The 23,034-nt window shown below is 34.7% G+C and overlaps 1 protein-coding gene across 1 annotated transcript; it reads left to right on the top strand.

The window, feature by feature from the left end:
* The first annotated feature begins 356 nt into the window (after nt 1-356).
* On the top strand, nt 357-22,996 carry LOC134675265 (uncharacterized). The gene is made up of 14 exons (XM_063533485.1): nt 357-503; nt 3,051-3,234; nt 7,800-7,962; nt 10,949-11,035; nt 11,714-11,890; nt 12,125-12,336; nt 12,805-12,997; nt 14,486-14,784; nt 16,058-16,189; nt 16,617-16,713; nt 17,144-17,311; nt 18,096-18,196; nt 21,691-21,755; nt 22,474-22,996. Exons 1-14 carry the CDS (start codon nt 469-471, stop codon nt 22,637-22,639), a joined length of 2,079 nt encoding a protein of 692 aa, XP_063389555.1. The 5' UTR covers nt 357-468; the 3' UTR covers nt 22,640-22,996.
* Nucleotides 22,997-23,034: the final 38 nt, after the last annotated feature.

The following is a 23,034-nucleotide window of genomic DNA, read 5'->3' as shown; positions in this document are numbered from 1 at the left end:
TCACGGTGTATATTAATATAATTATAATAACTCGAAATTTAAACATTCATTTGGATTTTCGCCATTTTCGGAAGGTCAATGCATTATTAAGTATAACGCCATCTTTTCTTTAGGGGATGAACTTGAATAACTAACCAAGTTCCTAATACAAGTAACTAGATGGCGCTCTAAACCTACCACAAAAAGCCTTGCTACAGATCCAACAACTAAAACATGTCATTTATAAATAACCGTTAAAACCAGAGATAACGATACCGTTACTTAACTAAACAAAATAACGATAGTTAAAAAAAACGAACAGCACTAGCAGCCGTGACGTATACTGACAGCGTTCTGACAGATCAGACTGGCGATCAGTCAAGTCGCCGTATTCGTGGCGAGAGAGTGTTTTTTGTCGGAATTATCGATCAATCGTGTTTATTTTGATTTCACACCGGAACTTTTGTTATAGTGTACTTTGAAATAAGCATGGTTAACAAAATGTACTTCGGCGGTGTTGAAGGGTGAGTAACGATCTATTTAACGTTATTTTAGACTATATTTATTAGCAGTATTGTTGAAAGTAGAAAGGTTCTCCTTGGCATGCCTAGTGTTTCGAAACGTTTTATGTCGTAGGTACTTAGCAAAATTGAATGGTTTAATTATTCAACTGTATTTAAAATATAGATTGATATTTATTATAACGCATGTCGTCTAAATGTGATTATTATTATTCGTTTATAAATATTTATGTTATTTTCGGCTTATTTACCAAATTAGAATATGATAAAGGTATTTTATTTTATAACATAGTAATATTTAAATATTTAATATTTTAGTAACAAGATTATTTATCCCGTTTTTTTATAAATAAGCAGACTTAAGTTATTTAGTGGAATTAGTAGTAGGTCTATGCGGAAAGAGAAGAGTTGTGGCGTGGAATGTATGAGGCTTTACTTTCCAAACAGACTCTAGTAGTACTAATCACTTTATTGTACACAATACACAAATAAATTACAGTAATGGAAGTACAAAGGCGAACTTATCCCTGTAAGGGACATCTTACAGCTGACCTTCGAATTTAATAACTAGATGCAAAAATATTACGAGAGTAAATTTATTATTGTCAGTCAAACAACAGTGTAAAATAACTGAATCATTAATATTAAGTATTTATATGTTATCGTCCGGGGAATACCTAACGTAACATTGTTTTCATAACAAACCAGCAAAACGAGAATCCAATGATAATATCAAATATGCATAAATCGACCAATCAGAGTCAAGAATACAGGCGGCACGGTAGTCACGCCTGAAATTTCAGAATATTGCAATTTGCTCTTAAAATATAAGCCCTTAAGAGCTAATGTAAAATGTAGTTGAAGTGAATGGAATGTTAACAATTTACTCATTGAACGGTTGAAAGTACCTATTGCCTTGAATTTTTATTATTTTAAAGGCTTCGGTTGAAGTTCTGATAATTCTCTTTTATGATAGTAGTTTTGCTGAATAAAATTACAATAAAACGGTACCTAACTGATTTGTCAGAAAAAAAATGTTATGATATTTAACACGGGTACCACCTTACCTTACTTAGGGCGCGTAGTGTAAAAGCCAAGTTTTGAAATAATCAAAATATAGTTTTAATAATTAAATAAAATCTAATGTAATAAGATCGTTATCAATATCAGTAAAACATGTCACATTAATGAAATATGTAGAACCATATCAATTACAATTTAAACATCATAATGGATACTAAACTAAATCATAATTAGCTGTAGTCCATTATAGGAAACCACAAGTGCTATATTGGTGATATTTTCCAGGTCTGGTTAATGTAAAATGCTTTAGTACGTAAACCTGTTTTCGCTCCAAGTCAAATATGGATAACTAATTGCGTATCGAAAGCTGTCATTAACTGCTGGGTTATATACCTACAATAGAAGCGCTATGTTTTACGTTTTAATATCTTGTAATTGTAGTTTAACATGAGTTTTACTAGCTCTTCTTAATTCACAATGTCAGCAAGGATTGAAACAGTTTTTTATAAATTCTCTAGATTCTCTCTATAAAAAAAAACTTAAAAAAATTTTTTTTTTTAATTACATAGTACTTTACAAATACTTTCCTCGTTTGTTTAAATTAACGCAGACCATATTTTCAATATGGCCGAAATAAATGAAATATTGAGTTATTTTTAAGTTCGTAAGTTACATAAAAATACCTACTCATGAAAAAACTACACGTATCTATGAAGTATGACTATGAACTTGAACTCATTTCGGTCAAATTAATATACATACAAATAAAACCGTCTTCAAAAGGCCAAGTTCACGATCTATTAATATCTTATCGAACGTTCTTATCTCTTAATCAATATGCGATGCGTAGTGCCTACTGACTGATACACGTGTTTGTTTGAGTGAAACTGCAGTTCTCATCTGACACCCTTTCATAAAATTAGAAACGTACTTAATGTTATCAGCTCATAGTTTTTTTTATTATTAACATATCATTAAGGAAGAATTAGGTTAAATAGAAAATCACACCAAAAAATAAAAAATACCCTTAAATGAAATAATTCTAACGATAGAAAATCGGTCTTAGATTTTTGAATAATTAAATGTTTTTCATGTGAAAAAGAAATTTGGCATTCTCAAAAATGAGATCGTGTTTTTATTTCGTCATGTTATAAGCGCGCTAATAGACTAAATATAAATAAATAATAGAATATTTTTTACATGCATAGAATATAAAAGTAAACTAATACCAGTTGGTAAAGTGACACTTCTGCCTATCGGTGATAGCTTGACATTATCAGTTGCAATTTATATTTATCGATTTGTATTTCTATTGATTTGAACTATGTAGGTACATTCATTTGTATTGATAATCTTGCGATAATTGGCAGTACAGGGAAGTCCCTTTTATGAAACATTCTTATACACTGTACTGTTATTGGCTAATGACATAATAAATCCCTTATAAATAAATTGTCTCTTAGGACCTTTATTGAAATTTGTAAAACGACCATGAATAAATTTATATGTAATTGTTTAATTCCTCAGAGGCGCAACACATTCAAACCTGGTCATCTGCGACGAAACTGGCAAAGTAGTTGGCACATCTAAAGGCCCCGGTACGAATCATTGGCAACTTGGTATAGAAGAATGTGCCACAAGAATCATAGACATGATACATGCTGCTAAGGAAGATGCTGGGTTCCCGTTGGACAAACCTTTAGATTCCGTGGTAAGTAAGTTATTTTAAGTTAAGTTATAATAACTGGTAACTCTGGTAGCTGAGAGACCATTTGTATATTAAAATGGCCTTAGACAGGACAGCTACATATTTGCAACAATAATTTAGTATTTTTGCTTAAGAATGCCCAAGAAAATTATCACTCTCGATAGCAATGAGACCGGGTAACCTTATGGAGATTTCTGTGCATTGTGACCCGTTATCGTTGGTTATGAGTGTGCTTATAAGAAAGAAATGTAGAAGCTATTAGTAATTGTTTAACAAGTAGAATGATGTAGCGTGTTATTTTAATAAATTATGTATAACGTATATGTTCATTGTATACGTGATAAGTCACGCGACGCGTTTCATTTTCTTCTCAGAGCGTGGTATGAATATATGAATAACGAATTGTATAATATGTGTATAAGTATGTTTATTGTAGGGTTTCTGCTCGAGAATTCCCGAGGCGAGAAATCTCGAGAAATTTGTCCTAAGTCGAGACGGGAAAAAAATATTCAATGCCTCGAGAACTCGAGAAATAAATCTCTTGTGATAAGTAAAAAGATAACACGCGTATAACACATGATGTGTCTATAATGTATTTCTTTAGGTAGTTAAATAAATATTAACAATGTTTTTTGTTACGTTTTCAGGTAGGAACCTCCTTGAAACATTTATTACCAACCAAATAAAAACTACCTTGATCCGATCCGTCCCCTATCCCTAGCTAGAAAGCTTTAACCGGTTATCATGTTTTGAAACTTTTGAACTATCATGATTCACGACATTCATGTAGTGTCTTTTTATTGAAAAACGCTTTAAAAAAATTGTTACGAATTATAGGACCATGCAATAAGTGTAATAACAAATATTACAAAACTAAATTACTATTGATAAATCAAATCATCCCAATATATTCCTTTTAGCAAAATATTACAATTTTAGCAGCTTTATTGTTACGTTGAGTAAGTACTTACGAGTAGTTAATATTACGTAGCAATACTTCTGTAAGTTTTGTCACATCGAGTTAAATTTATTGACTTGAATATTTGCTGCCTAATAAAATACCATATTGTAGTTTGTTTACATTTTGTTGAATACCTAAAGAAATACACTATAGCATAACACATCGCCGGTGCGCACGCCTGCACCTATAGTTTTTTTTTTGTTGTTGTATTTTTGATTATTAAGTGCAATTTATGGTGATTAAAAATGTACCATATGTTTGATTATTGATCTCACCTACGACTCCTACAAGTCCGATTTGTAAGAAAGCAAAAAAAAAAATAACATGGTGGTTTTCGGAGCTTTCAATATTTCTCGAGATACTCGAGAAACTCGAGAAATCTTGGTCGAGAATTCCCGTGCCTCGAGAAATTAAAAAGGTCAAGAAACCAGAAACCCTAGTTTATTGGGGAAGAGGCTATGAACTCACTAAATTATAGGAACATTTGCACTCTGTGCTAATAAAAGTGAATGGCCTTTTTCAGTGTCATAACATACCTAGATTTTGTTTTTCGATCGAACGGTTTCTCCCAAACCATTAATTTTCGCTTAACAAACATAGGGGTCAAATCAATAGCTGTAAGGCCACCTGGCCTTCGTATGATTTGTACTGAAAACGATACAGTACATAGTATCGATTAGTAGTATCAAATAGCAGACAACTGAAACTGTTGGTCACATTAGGTTAATTCCCGTATAATGATTTTCAATACTGTTGTTAAAACTCTAAATCGACGTAACGCATTATGGTACCTACATATTATGATTTTGGTACACATACTGATACTGTTACCGATTCGCACACAAAGTAACACAAGAGAGCTCGCACGATCCAATTGCACATAATAGACTAGTTACAACAAAGTAAAACAGAGATTGTCAACCCACTTGTCTTCAATGATCTAAATTAGCCACCGTATACCCAATAAATGACGTCAGGCGATTTTAAACTTTAATGAAACCGACCTTCAATGTCCCCTAGTGGTATCAATGGCTATACCCAATAGATTGCAATTGACTGTGCTGTGTACGGATATACATAATTTATGCGTAGAAGAGAACTGTAAATATAAAAAGAAATACGTATTTATGATTGTAAATTATGTTGTAATAAGACAATGTGTAATAATAATACAACTGTTGTTCAATCTACATAAAGTAGGATGTAGGATCTAGCCCATAAATTTCTATCTTTCTGATCTGTTTTTGTATCCACTCAAACACACACAGTTTTTTATTTAAACATAATTATAATCATCATGCAGTACTTATCACATTTCACAGATGTAATGTACACAAACATACACAACATGTAGATAATATTAGATAAGAAAAGATAAAGTTACTAAATTTACTTTCGATTTAGTTGAAGTTTTGACTTATATTAATTAATACTAACGCAGAAGCAAAGCAGTGTACATTTTGTAAATAGCATTGTATGGTTTTCTATGTCATTATCATACATCGTTATCGCGGGAGCAAATACGATTTGACAATACTGAAAGATTATAAAAAACAGTCAAAAACAGAAATGACATTCGTATAGAGAAACGTTTATACCTACGACCTTAAAATGTATAATTATTTTATTGAATATCAATGCTATCTTACCTCCATACTTGACTTGATTGGTACTTAAAAAGATTACCTATTAGGTACGCAACCTTATCAGTCAATTTAGACATTTGTCAATCTTGACTGATCTTTATTTGTAACAACATAATCAAATAGAAGTTGCCTTTAAAATGCCTCGAAGGAAAATAACATGTGATGAATTTGTGGGGTTGTTTATACAGGATTATCCTGAGCTAGAGGCTCGCGATACAAATCTATTTTGCTCGAAGTGCAATATTAGTTTTTGTAAAACTAAATCTTCCGTGAAACGTCATTTTAACTCTGAAAGACACACTTCTCTCAAAAAAGATTTTAGGTTGGAACTGACAAAATTTCTAGTAAGCTGTAACATACCGTGGTCTCAAATAGAGAACCCTGTATTTAAAAATTTCATTGAAGATTGTGTATCTGGAAAATTTGAAAAAACTGTTCAGGTCCCTTCAGAATGTTTGCTGAGGCAGACTTGCGTGAATGAATTATACGACAAAGAGATGGATATAATTAGAGACGAATTAAAAGACGCGTATATATATGTAAGTGTTGATGAAACCACAGATGCTATAGGTCGTCAAATCGCTAACGTTATAGTAGGTGCTATGCTTGAAGATGATGTTGGAACTCCACACGTGCTGTCAAGCAAATGTTTAAATGAAACGAACAATATCAGTATAACTAATACTGTAAAAAATGCCCTGGATGATTTGTGGGGCCCTGGTCACAATAAGCATGACAAGGTGTTGTTGTTATTGACTGATGGTGTGGGGTATATGTTGAAAGCTGGCAGATATTTGAAAACACTTTTTCCGAACATTGTCCATGTTACATGTTTAGCCCATGCTCTTAACAGAGTTGCCGATCAAGTTCGTGTTCTTTTTCCAGAAGTTAACCTATTAATTTCAAATGTAAAGAAAGTATTTCGCAAATCTCCGAAAAGAGTAAAAGCATTAAGAGAAATGTTTAATGGAATTCCTTTGCCTCCAAACCCAACAATTATTCGCTGGGGAACATGGATCGAGGCTACCACTTACTACAACAAGTATTTTGATGAAATAAAAAGCGTTATAGACACATTTCGTAATTCAGACGCACAGTGCATCGTCAAAGCAAAAAAATCTTTACTCAGTGCAAAAGTTCGAAAAGATGTAAATTTCATAGCAAAGTATCTGCAAGTAATACCAGATGCTATAAATAAACTGCAGTGCCAAAATCTATCTCTTAGTGAAAGTTTGACCATAGTACAAAATACATACAAACATATATCCAAATTAATTTTGAATAAAGATGGAAAACAGATTTTAAAAAAGTTCAAAGTGGTTTTGCAGAAAAATGCCGGATATGAAGTTATGAAAAAAATGTGTGAACTGATATCGGAGAAGGAGATAGTACTAGATTCAACGATATATCGTTCTACATTTGATTACTTCCGTCGTTTTAAAAACGCACCCATTACAACAGTAGCAGTCGAAAGATCATTTAGCCAATTAAAATGGATATTTACTGCACGACGCCGCAGATTAAGAGTAGAAAACATAGAGAAAATTTATGTCGTATATTACGAAAATCACTTAAGATCAACAAAAATTAAATAATGTTGTACAAAATAAATCATGAATATTTATTTGATATGTCGATTCCGGGTCATTATTTACTAACAGAGTGTAAAGCAAGATTTATGAACATTATGCAACAAAAACTTCGTGCTATGTATGATGAACTTCTTGGAGGCTTATAATGTGTAGGCAGAAAGGTCTGTTTTTACTAAACGGGCAGTCTGTTTTACCACTTCTTTAATAAATTTATATTTGCTCCCGCGATAACGATGTATGGTCATTATCTCGTTGCTACCTACATCCAAATTCTGCTGCTTACGACCATCTTAAGATTTTCTAAATAACTGCATCCATCAACCATCATACGCCTGACCTTATTTTGAATGTTGACACAATTGTCACCAGGGCCTCACCCTCTCAGGATGCGAGCAGGAAAGCAGTAACAAAGAGCTGGCGGAGCGAGTGAGACAGAAAGACCCAGCATGTGCTAGAACAGTCCATGTAGTTTCAGACACAGCTGGCTCGCTGTTCACTGGCGCTCCTAATGGAGGAATGGTGCTTATAGCTGGTGAGTAATGTTATGGTTATATTCTCATTTATACACGAAATTTATATTAAGGTTGTGTCGCGTCCTCTCTCTCCCTCTAACGGGAAGATTGCCAAATAGTAAAGAAGGTTTATAATTTTAAAATGAAAAGAGTTCAGCAGTTTATTAAGATATAAGATACAAATTTTTAATTTTACGAATTATCTGTACCAACCACCGAACTTGGCTGTAACACTACCTTCAATATTTTTACGGTCAAATCAGAACATACTTACAACATAATTACAAGTTTTTTTCTACTGGCTAAACTAAGTGGGTTTCGCCGTGTATCGTGTTTTCACCTATACACTAGAGCTAAGGGCTCCTCTATACGATGGGCCAGCGTTGGTCACTCCAAGGGACGCAACCATGCGGTAGAATGAGATAGCAATATCACTTGCTCCTTCTAACGTATAAATGCGTCCCATGGAGTGGCCGGCGCTGGCCCATCGTATAGAGGAGCCATAAAGTATAAGCTAAACCATAATGACGTCAATTTACCCTGAATAGCAACCAACCCTACGTTTCTCCAACGACAAATGTATGGGTTGGCGCGCAAACAGTATTGAAATAGTACTGTTTACTTCGCTGCCTTGTTTCGAAAATGCTAATGCATTTTAGTTTGTATACTTAGGAAGTGATAAGTAGTGTCAATACATTAATCTTAATTGTGACTTTGATGGAAATTAGAGCTTAAATTAGGCAGTTTTAATTATCCTTCAGAATTCTCTTATTTAAGTATGTAATTACATTTAAATTGTTGTCTTAAGAACCAGTTATGTACCAGAAATCAATAGGTTGACATGCAATTTCATTGTTTGTATGTACTTACGAGTGATAGTATTAGACGGTGTAGTATCTATCAGACATCGATTTGAATAATTTGGTCCCTTATGTAGGCCATGCAGTTACAGATAAGGGGAAGTATTTTGTTTTTCTTATTTAATAAATATTGTTATAGTAAGCAAAGTATAGATTTTGTTTATTTTCCTCACTGTGGTGTTATCTATTCATGTAAATAAAGACAAAACACAGACGCTGTTTACGATATCAACGTAACGTAGATCCTGTTAAGACAAAATAAATAATAACACAACAAACAAACAAAACAATTAATAAACAATTATTAAGTAGAAATATCCCCTTTTCTTTACGAGATACTTAAGGTATATGATGATTTGAAAAATATCAATATTATTCTTATAAATGTTGTGAATAAATCAAGGCACACAATGAATTTAATATTAATTCAAATCTTGTTAATTATTAAAACTTCAATTTACAATTCATTCCTTCTTTATTATATTCGCAATATTATTATACATATTCAAATTTTCATACCATCATCATATTCATCTCAATTTTCATGTACATATATTATGTGCATATACTTAAGGCCTATATGCCTTCCATATACCTCGTAATTCAGGATATTGGTCAACAGACAGAAATTAGGGCAACCGAAGGTCTCTGGATAACCTCTGACACAACAATGTAGGCCAAGTATCATGTATCAAGAGGCAGGTTCAGCTGATAAGCGGGATGTTGTGACGTGTGTTTGACGTCTCTTTTACACTTCATAGGTGCGAGAGGGAACGACTTTCGATGTTAGTGGAAAGTTGCTATTTAAAAACTTTTTGTACGTTATTACTCGTAACACTGAATAAAGCTGGATTGTGATAAAAATTTTAAAAACAAAGTCGGTAGCATTTCATTTGTCCCGTAATTTTTTCTAACAAATGGAATTATACTAATTGAAAATACAACAAGATTCTAACTTCCTTGGCTATAACTTAACTAGCGTAAAAAAACAGTAGGTATGATTATCTCTGTTTGAAATGATATTTTAATTCTTTATTATGACAAATCAAATTTACAATTATCTTGGCAAGTTTTGATGTAATAAATAAAACATTTGGTTTCCAGTAAAAAACGTTATAAAAACAAAGTACTACTTGTGAGTTATTTATAGGTCAACAACCCCATCAATATTATTACCGCTTATTGCAGTTGTTATCTGACGGTTTTTCATTACACACATCAAAGCTATCTCGTAATCAGCAAATTTATGCTTTGTTTTCGCACAAACTAGATTGTTAACTCAAAAATAAAATGGATAGGTACTTTAATACATTTTGCTAATACAGGAACAATACGAGGCCCACTGAATAACAGTTCACTTGACGATAATAGATTACCTAGTAGGTATTACATAAATAAGTAGGAAAATATTATAATTAGGTATATGTTTTTAACTGAGTTAAGTTTTAAGTAACGAGGTTATCATTTTTGAAAACGGTTTGTAGAAAGTAGTTTTTTTGTTAATGGTTCATTTACGTTTTTTGGCTTAGGTTAGTATAATTAGTATACTAAATTTAATAATTATTAATATAGATTTTACTACAAATTGTTAGTGCAGGCACACATCATATGTGTGTAAACATTTATAATAGACTACCAGAAAATATAAAAATAATAGAAAAAGAGACTTTGTTTTTAAAAAAGCTTAAAGATTTCCTTGTTACCAATTGCTTTTATGATATTAACGAATATTACAACTTTATGGAGTCTAAATAATATTAAGAGCCTATACACATGTAAACCTTCTGCATGATACATATGTTGTAAATATTGCATGCTATTTTTAATAGTTTATAAGTACATAATAATGCGGTGCCCTAACAGGGTTTGTGGTAAACGTACTGATTTTAGTTATAAGACCTATTGTAAACCCACAAAAGCAATAAATAAATGAACTATGAATTACTATTGACAATGCAGCTTTTCAATAGGCAAAATTTATCGATCGATTATTATCGTTCTGTTTATGCAAATACCGTTTGGCATATTTATTGTTACATAGACTCATTTACGCGGTCGGTTTAAGCGGTCGGTCTATACCTAGGTAATTTTAACATGCATTAACGATGATTATTTTATAAATTACACGTATTTTTTTCTATTACAGGCACGGGATCAAACGCATTGTTGTACAATGGAAAACAACAGTATGGGTGCGGCGGTTGGGGCTTTCTCTTAGGAGATGAAGGAGGAGGTTAGTTTATTTATTTAAATTTCATTCCACGTTAAAAGGTACAAATGGTATGGCATTTAGTTATGATTTTTTTATGCATAAGATGTAAGATTTAAGACAAATTCATGTTTCTAATGAATATGACACAAATATAACGTTGCGTATAAGTTTAAAGGACCCCGCAGCAAACATAGGGAAAAAGTGGTTTCAGTTAAATCTCACGAAATTTTAGTATGATGTTAATTTGGCTCTCCTGATTATTTTTTTGTATGGGCGCAACTCTCAGAAGTATACTTTCAGAAATAATCAAGAAGAATATAATTTTCTATTTACACGACATGTTTTCTAAAATCGATATATTGTTATGACACGCACTGACAGTTATTGACGTTATAAGGTGCAGCCAACAACTGTCAGGAGGAGGAATTACGTAAAAATGGTTAACAAACACATATTTTGTATAAAACAATTACACTGATTATTTCTGAAAGTTTACTTCTGAGAGAGTTGTGCCCATACAAAAAAATAATCAGGAGAGCCAAATCAACATCATACTAAAATTTCGTGACATTTAACTGAAACCACTTTTTCCCTATGTTTGCTGCGGGGTCCTTTCCTTCCTAGATCTTTATATCCTTTCAAACATTGTAACTCTTCTATGCAGCCATTATTCTTCTGATTTTTTTCCTCGTTTCTCAGCTTACTGGATAGCTCACCGTGCTGTAAAGACTATCTTCGACGAAGAAGATGGCTTGCGTCCCTCACCACATCCCATTCACGCCGTCTGGGAGGTCATCAAGGAACACTTCGGAACAGAGAACAGAGTGGACCTACTACCTCATGCTTATAAGAATTTTGATAAGTCCAAGTTTGCCGGTGAGTTTAACTGACGTTGTTTAGTTTATTATTTTGTTTTCATGTTTCATCTGACAATTTCTTTGTCCATTGCGTCTCACTCTCTCCTTAAGTAAAATGTGTGAGACGCAATACAAATTGGACAAAGAAACTGTACAAATGGAATACCACCCTTATGCACATACATTTTGGTTTGTACTGTAGTATCACGTTTTTTATTAAATATCCAGTGAATCGTTACCTCTTCTTTTTCAGGTCTAACTATGAAACTGTCCCACCTCGCCCTCCGTGGCGACGCTCTCTCGCGGCACCTGTTCGCTGAAGCCGGCAGTGCTCTTGCAGCGCACGTGGCCGCACTTGTCCCGAAGACGAATGCGAGGCATGTGCGAGTCGTATGCGTTGGCTCTGTGTGGAACAGCTGGGAGTTGTTGAAGCCTGGAGCGCTGAAAGAGCTTAATATTAGGAGGGTATGTGTTTTTATATCCCAATTTATTTTATTATCGGTATCATTGTATTTTTACATATATTATAATACAATTTTCTCTTGTTGTATTATAATATAATATGTAAAAATACAATAAGGAAGTCAGAAGGAACTTTTTTACAAAATCAAGACCTTATTGGAAGTACACTAGTAAGAGTAAGGTTTCCTTCCAATGTATAACAATTGTGACGGATAATTCGATTAATACCTACGCGCGGTAATAATACGAGCCGTGATTAAAACCTTCAGTTTGATAGTTGGAAGATAATACGCCTTATCGCCAGGCCGCACAGGCTCCAAAAATAAATAAGTTTTCTGAATGTGATATATTTTGCATTCCCCGCAAATTATTTATTACGTCTAATAGGTATTTAGTTTTATGTGTTTCGTTGCTATTTTGTGTGTTTAAATTTAAACTTATATTTTGCTCACCATCTAACCTAATTTCCAGGTAAAACCCGAGTTAGAGCTTGTCAGACTCCGAGTCTCAAGCGCCATGGGCGCCGCGTGGCTAGCAGCCAAGCAGCTCGACTACGAGCTGCCCCGAGACGACGCAGCTTTCTGCGAGATCTTCTACACGTACACGCCCGAACACCACATGAATGGCAACGGGAAGATGAATGGGACTAGTGGGAACTGTGGGTGTCAGGATTGGATGAATTGGAGTTAGTTTTAGATCTGCCATAGTGGATGTTAGGTGAAGAGTGTAAAGATATTTGCAGTAGAGGCAAGGGCAATATTCATGTCAAAATACATAAAAGCCTTTCTACAATACTAACTGCTGAGAGAATAAAAACTACGATGTGAAAATAAAATATGAATATTATAGGTCATAGACAACTGTGCTCCTTGCAGGTTTAGATATGAAAAATTGTTGGAATGAATGTACTGTATTATTTTTGTCACCCTATTGATGACTTACATCGAGGTATGGTAGGTAATGCATTTTATTACCCCCACCCCCTTCATTTTTATTTATTGACAATAACGTAATAAATTTACCTTGTAATTTTAATGGCTATTATTTATTATGTTAATAAACATGGTTGTTGAATTAAATTTGCTATTTAGAAACGTTATTGTCCTGTATATAATTTATGATCTGAATGAATTTAGAAGATCTGATAAAATTTATAAAAAAAAAATCATATAATTAATCCCTATCCTGTAAGAAATACCTAATATTAGACCATGAAAAGTCTGCAGAGACTTTAATAGCCCACGCAGTGCAAGTGTTATTTTAAACATCATGCTTCTGTAAAATTATGACGTATAAATAACACTTGCATTGCGTGGGCTATCAAAATCGCTACAGACTTTTCTTGGTGTCACTTTACCTGTCATTACATGTATAAAATATGTAAAAATAATAATAGATAAGAAGTAAGTAGGTATAGTTTCTGAAACATATCCATAGAATACATTTTTTTTTAGTAGCAATAAGTGATTAAAAATGTAAATATGTAGAATAAATTTTATTACGACTAAAATGATTTTATTTATAGGTATATTTTATTTATTGTTACCTAGAACCTATTTAATTTAATTCCTTAACATACAAAATTATGACGATAAAATATTAAATATTCCCGTGTAGTGGAAAGAAACTACCACCGTGCCTAAAGTTTGTTCGGAAAGAGAATGAAAGAAATGTATTGGACCCCATACAATGACATTTTACGACTCTTCCCTTTCCGCACAGACTCTACAAACGTTTTATCTATTTCATAATAAATTTACTGCGTGCTCACACTATGCATTTATGTGTACTTATACCAATTATTACTGACAAACATCAAAGAAAATTACAATTGAATCTAATATAATACCGTCAACCGGATAACGACACGTTTCTTTAGATTTAACCGTTTCTTAACCGTTACCGTATCTTACATTACCAGTTTCGTATTTACGCAAGCACTAGAAACGTCAGTTGCAACCAAACGCCAAACGTCAAGTTTGACAACTCACTTGCACAACAATGATTTCACGGAGATTGTTTTCCAAATATTTTACAATAAAATCACTAACCAACGCTAGTTATCGATGTTCATGTCGCGTAGTTCAATTCTCACAATATAATAAGCAAGATGATAGTAGAAATAGGTATTTCAGTGGTATTTTGGCGGTAGCAACGGGCGTTGTAGGTTATGTATCTTTAAAGGAGCGAATTTCGGCCGCTACGGTCTCTAATAACGGTTTGCAAGGGAGAAGGGACAAGTTTAACTTTATTTCTGATGTGGTGGCTGTTTCGGCGCCGTCCGTGGTCTATATAGAGATAAAAGACAGCCGGCGTATGGACTTGTTTTCTGGGGAGCCGATAACGTTGTCGAATGGTTCTGGTTTCATTGTGAAGGAGGATGGACTGATATTAACGAACGCTCATGTGGTGGTGAATAAGCCGAATGCGAGTGTGAGAGTGAAGTTATCGGTAAGTGTTGGTTTTATAGTTTGATGATGCAACTTGTATGAAACAATCAATGTTAAGTAAATCATTAATCTGCCTAAAATGTGGTACATAGTCAAAGTCAAAATATACTTTATTCATGTTATAATTAGTTATAATATATTTTTATGCCTGACATGTAAAATTCTGTGACTTTTACCAATAAAATTCTGATTCTGATTCATGTAGGCCTAGGAACAAGCACTTGCGAATAGTTACATATATTATTATCTTAATCTAATTATCAGAGCAATTTATTGATGTTAATATTATTCCATAACAGCAACAAGCAATGTGTTATTTTAAACTGTATAAAATCGAGCCCGCTAACTAATTGAACCTACTAGCAGCCCTAGTAGATTCAATTAGTTTGTATTGCATTTGTGAGATCCATTTTTGGTAGATCTATTTATTGCTCAACAAAACTATAGTTCGTATTTTTTAGCATTAGAAATAAGGTAAACAATCTTGATGTGTCTTTTAATTGAAAAACTCATTTTAAAAATAAGTTACGGCAAATATGTAACAATTATGAATCTAATACGATCATTTATATTCTTCTGCTTTCATAAATGATAGTTACTGATTTTTAATAAGCGTTTTTCAATTAAAAGACATGCCAAAATCGCTTACCTTCTTCCAAGTTCTTTCTAATGCTAAAAAAAACGAACTAGATGGAGCCCCTGTGACCATTACACTTAGGGTGTACCATAGGTACTAATTTTGTACAGGAGAGTGACTGTTTAATACGGTGTTGGGCAAACTTTCGTCAGGGTAGGCCAGAAAGCTTTAAAAATTCAGAGTTGCAGGAATAATGCATTTTTACTATGGGTCATACTAATTATTTCCAAGGGTCAGTGGAGAGCCGGATAAAATCTTTTCGCAGGCCGAAGTAGGCCATACTTTGCCCACCACTGACTTAATATATTTCAGTTGCCTGTAATATAAATAAAATTGTCTACGATTGTATATCAATAACACTGCTTGTAGTGTAGCTTTTCTTAAATATGATAAAAAACTTAAGTTCTTTATAATGTTACAATGGTGTCAGAATTCTGTGTAGTCTATTTTATATAATTTTGACATCTTATCACATACAAACTCTGTATGTGCTACTTAACTAATTAAAACTGATCCAATTTATATGATATGTTTCTTATACACACACAGAGATAATTACACACACACACAGATAATTAATTTACACAGATGATTACATATATATGTATAATGTACTTAAATATATTTAATCTTCCAGGATGGCTCTGTCCACTTTGGTGTAGTAGAAGATGTAGACATGAAGTCAGACCTGGCGACACTCCGGATCCCGGTGCGGGGGCTGCCTATAATGAAGCTAGGATGCTCTGCGGACCTCAAGCCTGGCGAGTGGGTTTGTATAGTGTGCTCTATGTAGATCTCCTTTAGGTTCAATATGCACCACATTCTTTTTAGGGTTCCGTACCCAAAGGGTAAAAACGGGACCCTATTACTAAGACTCTGGCCGTCTGTCTGTCTGTCACCAGGCTGTATCTTATGAACCATGATAGACAGTTGAAATTTTCACAGATGATATGCCGCTATAACAACAAATACTAAAAACCGAATAAAATAAATATTTAAGTGGTGCTCTCATACAACTAAACGTGATTTTTTTTGCCGTTTTTTGCGTAATGGTACGGAATCCTCCGCGCGCGAGTCCGACTCGCACTTGTCCGGTTTTCTTTTTAATTTATTTTTTAGTTTTGTAATGAACTTAGGTCCTAATAGTAGGTAGAGTTAGATGATAGATGCCCTTATGAAATTTCTTGTGATTTCAGGTTGTGGCCATGGGCAGTCCCCTGGCTCTCAGCAATACAGTCACCGCTGGTGTAGTGAGCTCTACTCAGAGAGGGAGTGAGGAGCTCGGCCTGCGAGGTTAGTATTATTAGGCAGTTACTTTGCAGGTTCTATCAGGAGTCAGCAATGCTAATCTACCAAACTGAAAATATTTGAACTCTGTTCAAAATGTAATATATTTTTGACAAGAAATAGTTGTAGCTTAAGTAAATTGTAAAAGCCTTTAATATTTCTGGGTAACAAAACTTAATCTTGGGTTTTAACTTCATTTATCTGTGTCTTAAGTTACTCCAGAACCCTCCTAAGAGGTATAGGCCTCTTCCAGATTTATAAAGATTGTTGTTGTTCAATTTATTTTTGGTATTTCTTAGTTTCTGGAAGCTTGTGGTCATTTAGCATGTTCCATCCTAGACTGCATCGGCACTTACCATCAGGTGAAATTGTAGTCAAATGTTTACCTTTTTCCAACATTTTTTTTTTCTATAAGTATAACACTAAATTGTTTCAGGCAAAGACATGGTGTACATACAGACCGACGCGCCCATAACGTTCGGCAACAGCGGCGGGCCTCTAGTCAACCTGGACGGAGAGGCCATCGGTATTAACAGTATGAAGGTCACTTCGGGCATCTCCTTCGCTATACCCATCGATTATGTCAAGGAGTTTCTGGAGAAACGTAAGTTTTATCAAAAACATATGTAAATTCGTATAAGATGAATAAAGTCTAAGAAAAAAACGTGCCTCGGAAATCAAGAAAAAGTCATTCTCGGATAGATGGCGCACACATCTTTGGCCTATGCTCGGCTAGATGGCGTGACGACACCGTTTCATATTTAACAATATTAACTCATTGATATCAGTGATTGAACATGGGTCAAAATGATATAAAAATAATAAAATCATTTATCCATTTACACTATTTTGATAATTTTATACGTGTTTATTTTGAGTTTTAGTCGTGTGTCGATAGATGGCAGTATATTTACAGTGACTACAAAATTTACTATGACAGGACCCTCTACTATCTATTCTTTTTGGTAATAGTCACATCATATTGGCGCAGTGGGCAGAATCTCGCTACAAATATCCATAATATTCTGCGTGTTCATGGTAGGGGTGGCTTTTGGCTAATTTTATTAGGGAATAAATGCCACCCGGGTTGATTAAACAACAATTCAGTTCAAACCATGTGGCAACTAGTGACAAGAAAAAGTTGATTCACCCAAATATTTAAGTGGGTCTCCCATACAACAAACGTGATATTTTTGCCGTTTTTGCGAAGGTAATGGATTTTTTTTAAAACTAGTATTTTAAGAGTGAGTCAGGATACTGTAACCATGGCAACTAGTGACAAGAAAAAGTTGATTCACCCAAATATTTAAGTGGGTCTCCCATACAACAAACGTGACTTTTTTTGCCGTTTTTTGCGAAGATGATGGATATTTTTTTCAAATTTCCAGGGAAAACGAAGTCCCCACAGGTGTCCCGGCGGTACCTCGGCATCACCATGTTGTCGCTGACTCCCAACATACTGATGGAGCTCAGGATGAGGAATCCAGAGGTACGTCATGGCACCTTTGCTAAACCTTTGAATTAAATAAATAAATATTATTATCATCATCATCATCATATCAGCCAGAGGACGTCCACTGCTGGACATAGGCCTCCCCCAAAGAGTGCCACAATGACCGGTCTTGCGCCACCCGCATCCAGCGGACTCCCGCGACCTTCACCAGGTCATCAGTCCACCTTGTGGGGGGTCTACGCTGCGCCTTCCGGTACATGGTCGCCACTCGATAACCTTTCCGCCCCTTCTTAAATATTATAAGACATTTTAAATGAGAAGTACATATGTATAATGAGACAAACATAGGCAGTAAGGACAGTTTATTACTTGTTCTTGTTTAGGCTAAGCTTCTCCCCTTAAAGATAACCGATTAAGGTGGTTCGCTTTTCATACAAAATTCAATCAAAGCTCATTAAGTAACTACACACTATTAGTACACAAATATTTCCGCATTTATCTTCTTTCGAATATTCGTTTGCGCGAAATTAACAGGAAAACAATGTTTCATACAGAAATCATGCAAAAATCATAGTTAACTTTTCATCAATTTTACGTATGTGTGCGTCACAAATGTCGTGTACAGATACATTTGCGACGTTGCCATACCATTTCCGACGTTGCCGGGCTGACCACGGCTCGAATTTGGAGTGCCGTCATGTTTAGTGCAATTTTGTTGACACTGATATTTGACAGGTAGTTAATTGACCTAAGCGAGAAGTTCGTCAGCTTAGCTAAGAACTATCATGGCGTGTTATGCAAACAGTCGCTTTTTTGCTTGCAAACGGAAGATTCCCGGTTCGATCCCCAGTCATTGTATGCTGGAACATAACTTTTTGTATTTTTGTTACACCTAAATTTCGTATTGTTTTTTTATTTTTATTTAATTTTTCTTATTATCATAAATCGATTATTAAGTATGGGCTACACGTATTCTTTTATTTTTACAAAGATAATTAGAAATTATACTCTAATACCTAATCTCTCTGATTTTTACAATCAGGACATCCTCACTGCAAAAAAACCGGGCAAGTGCGAGTCGTACTCGCGCACGAAGGGTTCCGTGCCATAATGCAAAAAAAAAAACAAAAAAAAGCAAAAAAAAACGGTCACCCATCCAAGTACTGACCACTCCCGACGTTGCTTAACTTTGGTCAAAAATCACGTTTGTTGTATGGGAGCCCCATTCAAATCTTTATTTTATTCTGTTTTTAGTATTTGTTGTTATAGCGGCAACAGAAATACATCATCTGTGAAAATTTCAACTGTCTAGCTATTACGGTTCGTGACATACAGCCTGGTGACAGACGGACGGACGGACGGACGGACGGACAGCGAAGTCTTAGTAATAGGGTCCCGTTTTACCCTTTGGGTACGGAACCCTAAAAAGAAGTGTATAAAATTTCCTGTGGTTAAAAATAATGGATTTTGTCTATGAATGAAAAACACAATTTTACTATAGTTTGTTTTTTTTTAGCATTAGAAATAAGGTAAACAATCTTGACGTGTCTTTTAATTGAAAAACACATTTTAAAAATAAGTTACGGCAAATATGTAACAATTATAAATCTAATACGATCATTTATATTCTTCTGCTTTCATAAGTAATCGTTTTTGATTTTAAAAAAACCTGATAACACTGAGTATGTGGGGGAAGCGCTGCTGGCCTAGCGGAAAGCAATTCGGAGGTCGCGGGTTCTAACCCCGGCTCGTACCAATGATTTTTCGAACTTTTGTACGAAATAGCATTTGATACCTACCTATTTATACACCGATACCTATTTTTCGGTGAAAGAAAACAATGTGAGGAAACCGGACTAATCCAAATAAGTTTACTCTCTGGGTTGGAAGGTCAGGGCAGTCGCTTTCGTAAAAACTAGTGCGCATGCCAATTCTGGGATTAGTTGCCAAGCGGAGATTGAATATCTGGGAGACCGACCAAAGCTTACAAAACATAAAAACTCAAAAATGCGCGTTTTCTCATAGACCTAGCTAAGAGATCAAACCCCTTATAGCAAATTTCATCGAAATCGTTAGAGCCGTTTCTGATACCATCCAAATATATAAATAAATAATTATATATCTAATAATTGCTCGTTTAAAGGTAAGATAACACAAAGGAGAAACAAAAAGAAATTACCTACTCGCACCAGTCTTGAACCCCAATCCTCTTGCACGTATTTCCACGAACATACCGTTACGCTATTGCAACATACTTACGTTGTGTGAAATTGTCTACTACAAGGATCACGGAAACACTGTTTGCATGTGTGAGTAATAGTAGGAAAAAGCGTGACAGCAACACTCCGTCGAATTAAAAAGGTGGTTTTTGCACAATGAAGTATTCAATGTTTATTTTAATTGTTCAATATTTACTTAAAGAGTGCGCGAAACATACTTTTAAGTATACAAATACCAAGACCATTTCACAAAAACATTTAATCTGAAATTTTGCAAAAGTGGTGCCATCTAGCGAGAGTTAAGTTTTGAGTAACCTAGGCGAACCACCTTAAGATAGATTTTGGATTCCTCATCTTAATTTGCAAATGCCGTCCGTCACAAAGACAATGCAAGACAAAACATCCTCCAGACATAGCATAGTCGTGCTACCCCCTCTGCCACGCATACGGTAATTTTACTCCATGTTCGAGTCGAAAGTGTCTTTGTGTGACGTCCGTGTCTTTGAACGGACCAATCACGGAACGGGACTTCGCTCACCCCCGCATTTTTGGCAGCATCGGTTGCATGAAATTGCTCTAAACTCGGTCTAGAGGATTCCTAGTCTATGATGCAAGGCAATAAATTTTACCTGAGCTACACCCACATTTTTAAGTGCCATGCTTATGATATCGCCTGACCGTCTGCAAGACGTTTAAACGATTTTAGCCCTTATACTGAAAATCGTAATTCAAGACCAAAAAAAGTAAGAAAATGTTGCCACTTTTTACTAGCGCGTCTTGTATTTATGTAAAAATAATTAAAATAAAAGTACTTTTTTAAATCGTAGGAGTAAAATGACCAATTAATAAATTATCTTAGCGAGTTTATTTATAAAAAGTAATTTACTATTTTACAAACAAATTATTGCAGTGGCAACATTGTCTAACTTTTTTTGGTCTTGAATTACGATTTCCAGTTTAGGTGGTTCACGAGGTGGTCCACGAATGTCCCCGATTGTACGTGAATTTTTAGCTTAAGAGCCAACAGGAGTGGTCTGGCGTGGCCTTCTCCTTATCGCACTAGTTTTAGGAGCCGCTTCCGTTAGCGAGATGGGTATATTTACCTAAAATATTTAAAACTCAGCTCCTGTTTCGTCTTAATTGAATAATAGGAAAGGGGTCTAATTCAGTTTGCAAGATTAGACCCGAACATAAGTAGGTACACACATTGCAAACTAAATAAAAGTTTGCAAAAATAAAGTCTAAATAGTGTCTCGAAAATGTCGGCTGAATTAATTATAACAGTTTAATTATTGTAAACTTTTTTTGCAGATGCCCAAAGACATAGATCATGGAATTCTGGTGTGGAAAGTTATCATAGGATCGCCTGCTTACAAGTAAGTACCTACCTAATACCCACGCAAACTAAAAATCATTTCTTGAAAGTCCTACATATGTAACTACTACTAATAGTTATAGGGTAATTCGCCAGTAATTGGCCGGTTTGAGTAACTGGCCGCCCTGAACTAAAAATGAATTCTATTCTCGTATAAATAGAATTCAGTTTAGTATAAAGAGGCTGGCCAGTTGTTGAAACTTTATACTAAAATGAACTCTGTTTATAGGTGAATAGAATTCATTTGGTGGCCAATTAATAACAGTGGCCAGTTACTGGCGAATTACCCTATAAAGAACGGAGTGGACGGAAGATAATAAGAACATAATATTAGAATACTCTTTACTGCACAACTCAATAAAAGAAAACGATACAAATGACGCTCGTAGCCTATAACACGTCTTTTCCGCTTTGTAACGAAAGCGTCTACGGACAGAGAACTCGCCTCGCGCTGGTAATAAAGTTAAAAATAAAGGTTTCACAATCGGTGGTACTATTCCTAAAGATTGAACTCTTCTAGACAACTTTGGATAGCGGATTAATACATGATGATAATATGTGACGTTCCACGGCAAAAGGTACCTTATGGCAGCTGGCGCTTACGTCGCATAGCGCCGCGATAGTATTGGAGCGGCGTTAATAATAGCGTAAGCGCCAACGGCCATAAGGTACCTTTACCCGTGGGACGTCATTATGTTTTATAAATAATTTATTTTCAGTGGCGGCCTGCAACCAGGCGACATAGTGACCAATATTAACGGAAAGCCCGTTCAGACAGCGACCGACGTGTACGCCATCTTGGAAAACAGCAGCGGCCTGCTCAAGATCGACGTCGTTAGAGGGAGAGGGCGGTTGGCTCTCACTGTCACTCCGGAACAACATTGACAATAGTTATACAACGTTAGGCTTGGAAAATAAGACGGCATTTAAAACGGAATGTACCGAAAATAGAATTATACCGAAACCAATCAATAACCGAAATCAAAATTACAAGCCGAAACCGAAATCTAAAACCGATATTAGACTAAATAGATGAAGGTATATAGTTCAACTGTCAAATTAAACTACAATAACATTAAACACAACTGTGTAAATGTGTATTTTGTTGATAATCAGAAATTTAAACCAGACAAAAAAAAATAACAGCAAAATAAAAATAGATGATGGAGGTAGGGACAGTCAAACTGTCTAGATCTAGAAATCTGCAATTCAATTTGACTTGTTTATTTAGTATGTGATTACCAGAGCTCGGCAGGGGTGAGCCATTTTGACGTCACTTA

Source organism: Cydia fagiglandana, chromosome 21 (genome assembly GCF_963556715.1).
Source record: "Cydia fagiglandana chromosome 21, ilCydFagi1.1, whole genome shotgun sequence".
NCBI classification, from domain to species: Eukaryota; Metazoa; Arthropoda; class Insecta; order Lepidoptera; family Tortricidae; genus Cydia; species Cydia fagiglandana.
The sequence above is the reverse complement of the archived record's forward strand: the minus strand, read 5'-3'. Positions and strand labels throughout refer to the sequence as shown.

Bases quoted from the DNA above. Each gene is read 5' to 3' on its own strand.
- LOC134675265 (XM_063533485.1), top strand. From the start codon at position 469: ATGGTTAACAAAATGTACTTCGGCGGTGTTGAAGG. The intron at 11,891-12,124 runs GTGAGTTTAACT...CTTCTTTTTCAG, and splicing joins TGATAAGTCCAAGTTTGCCG to GTCTAACTATGAAACTGTCC. The intron at 12,998-14,485 runs GTCAGGATTGGA...TTTTGGCGGTAG, and splicing joins GACTAGTGGGAACTGTGGGT to CAACGGGCGTTGTAGGTTAT.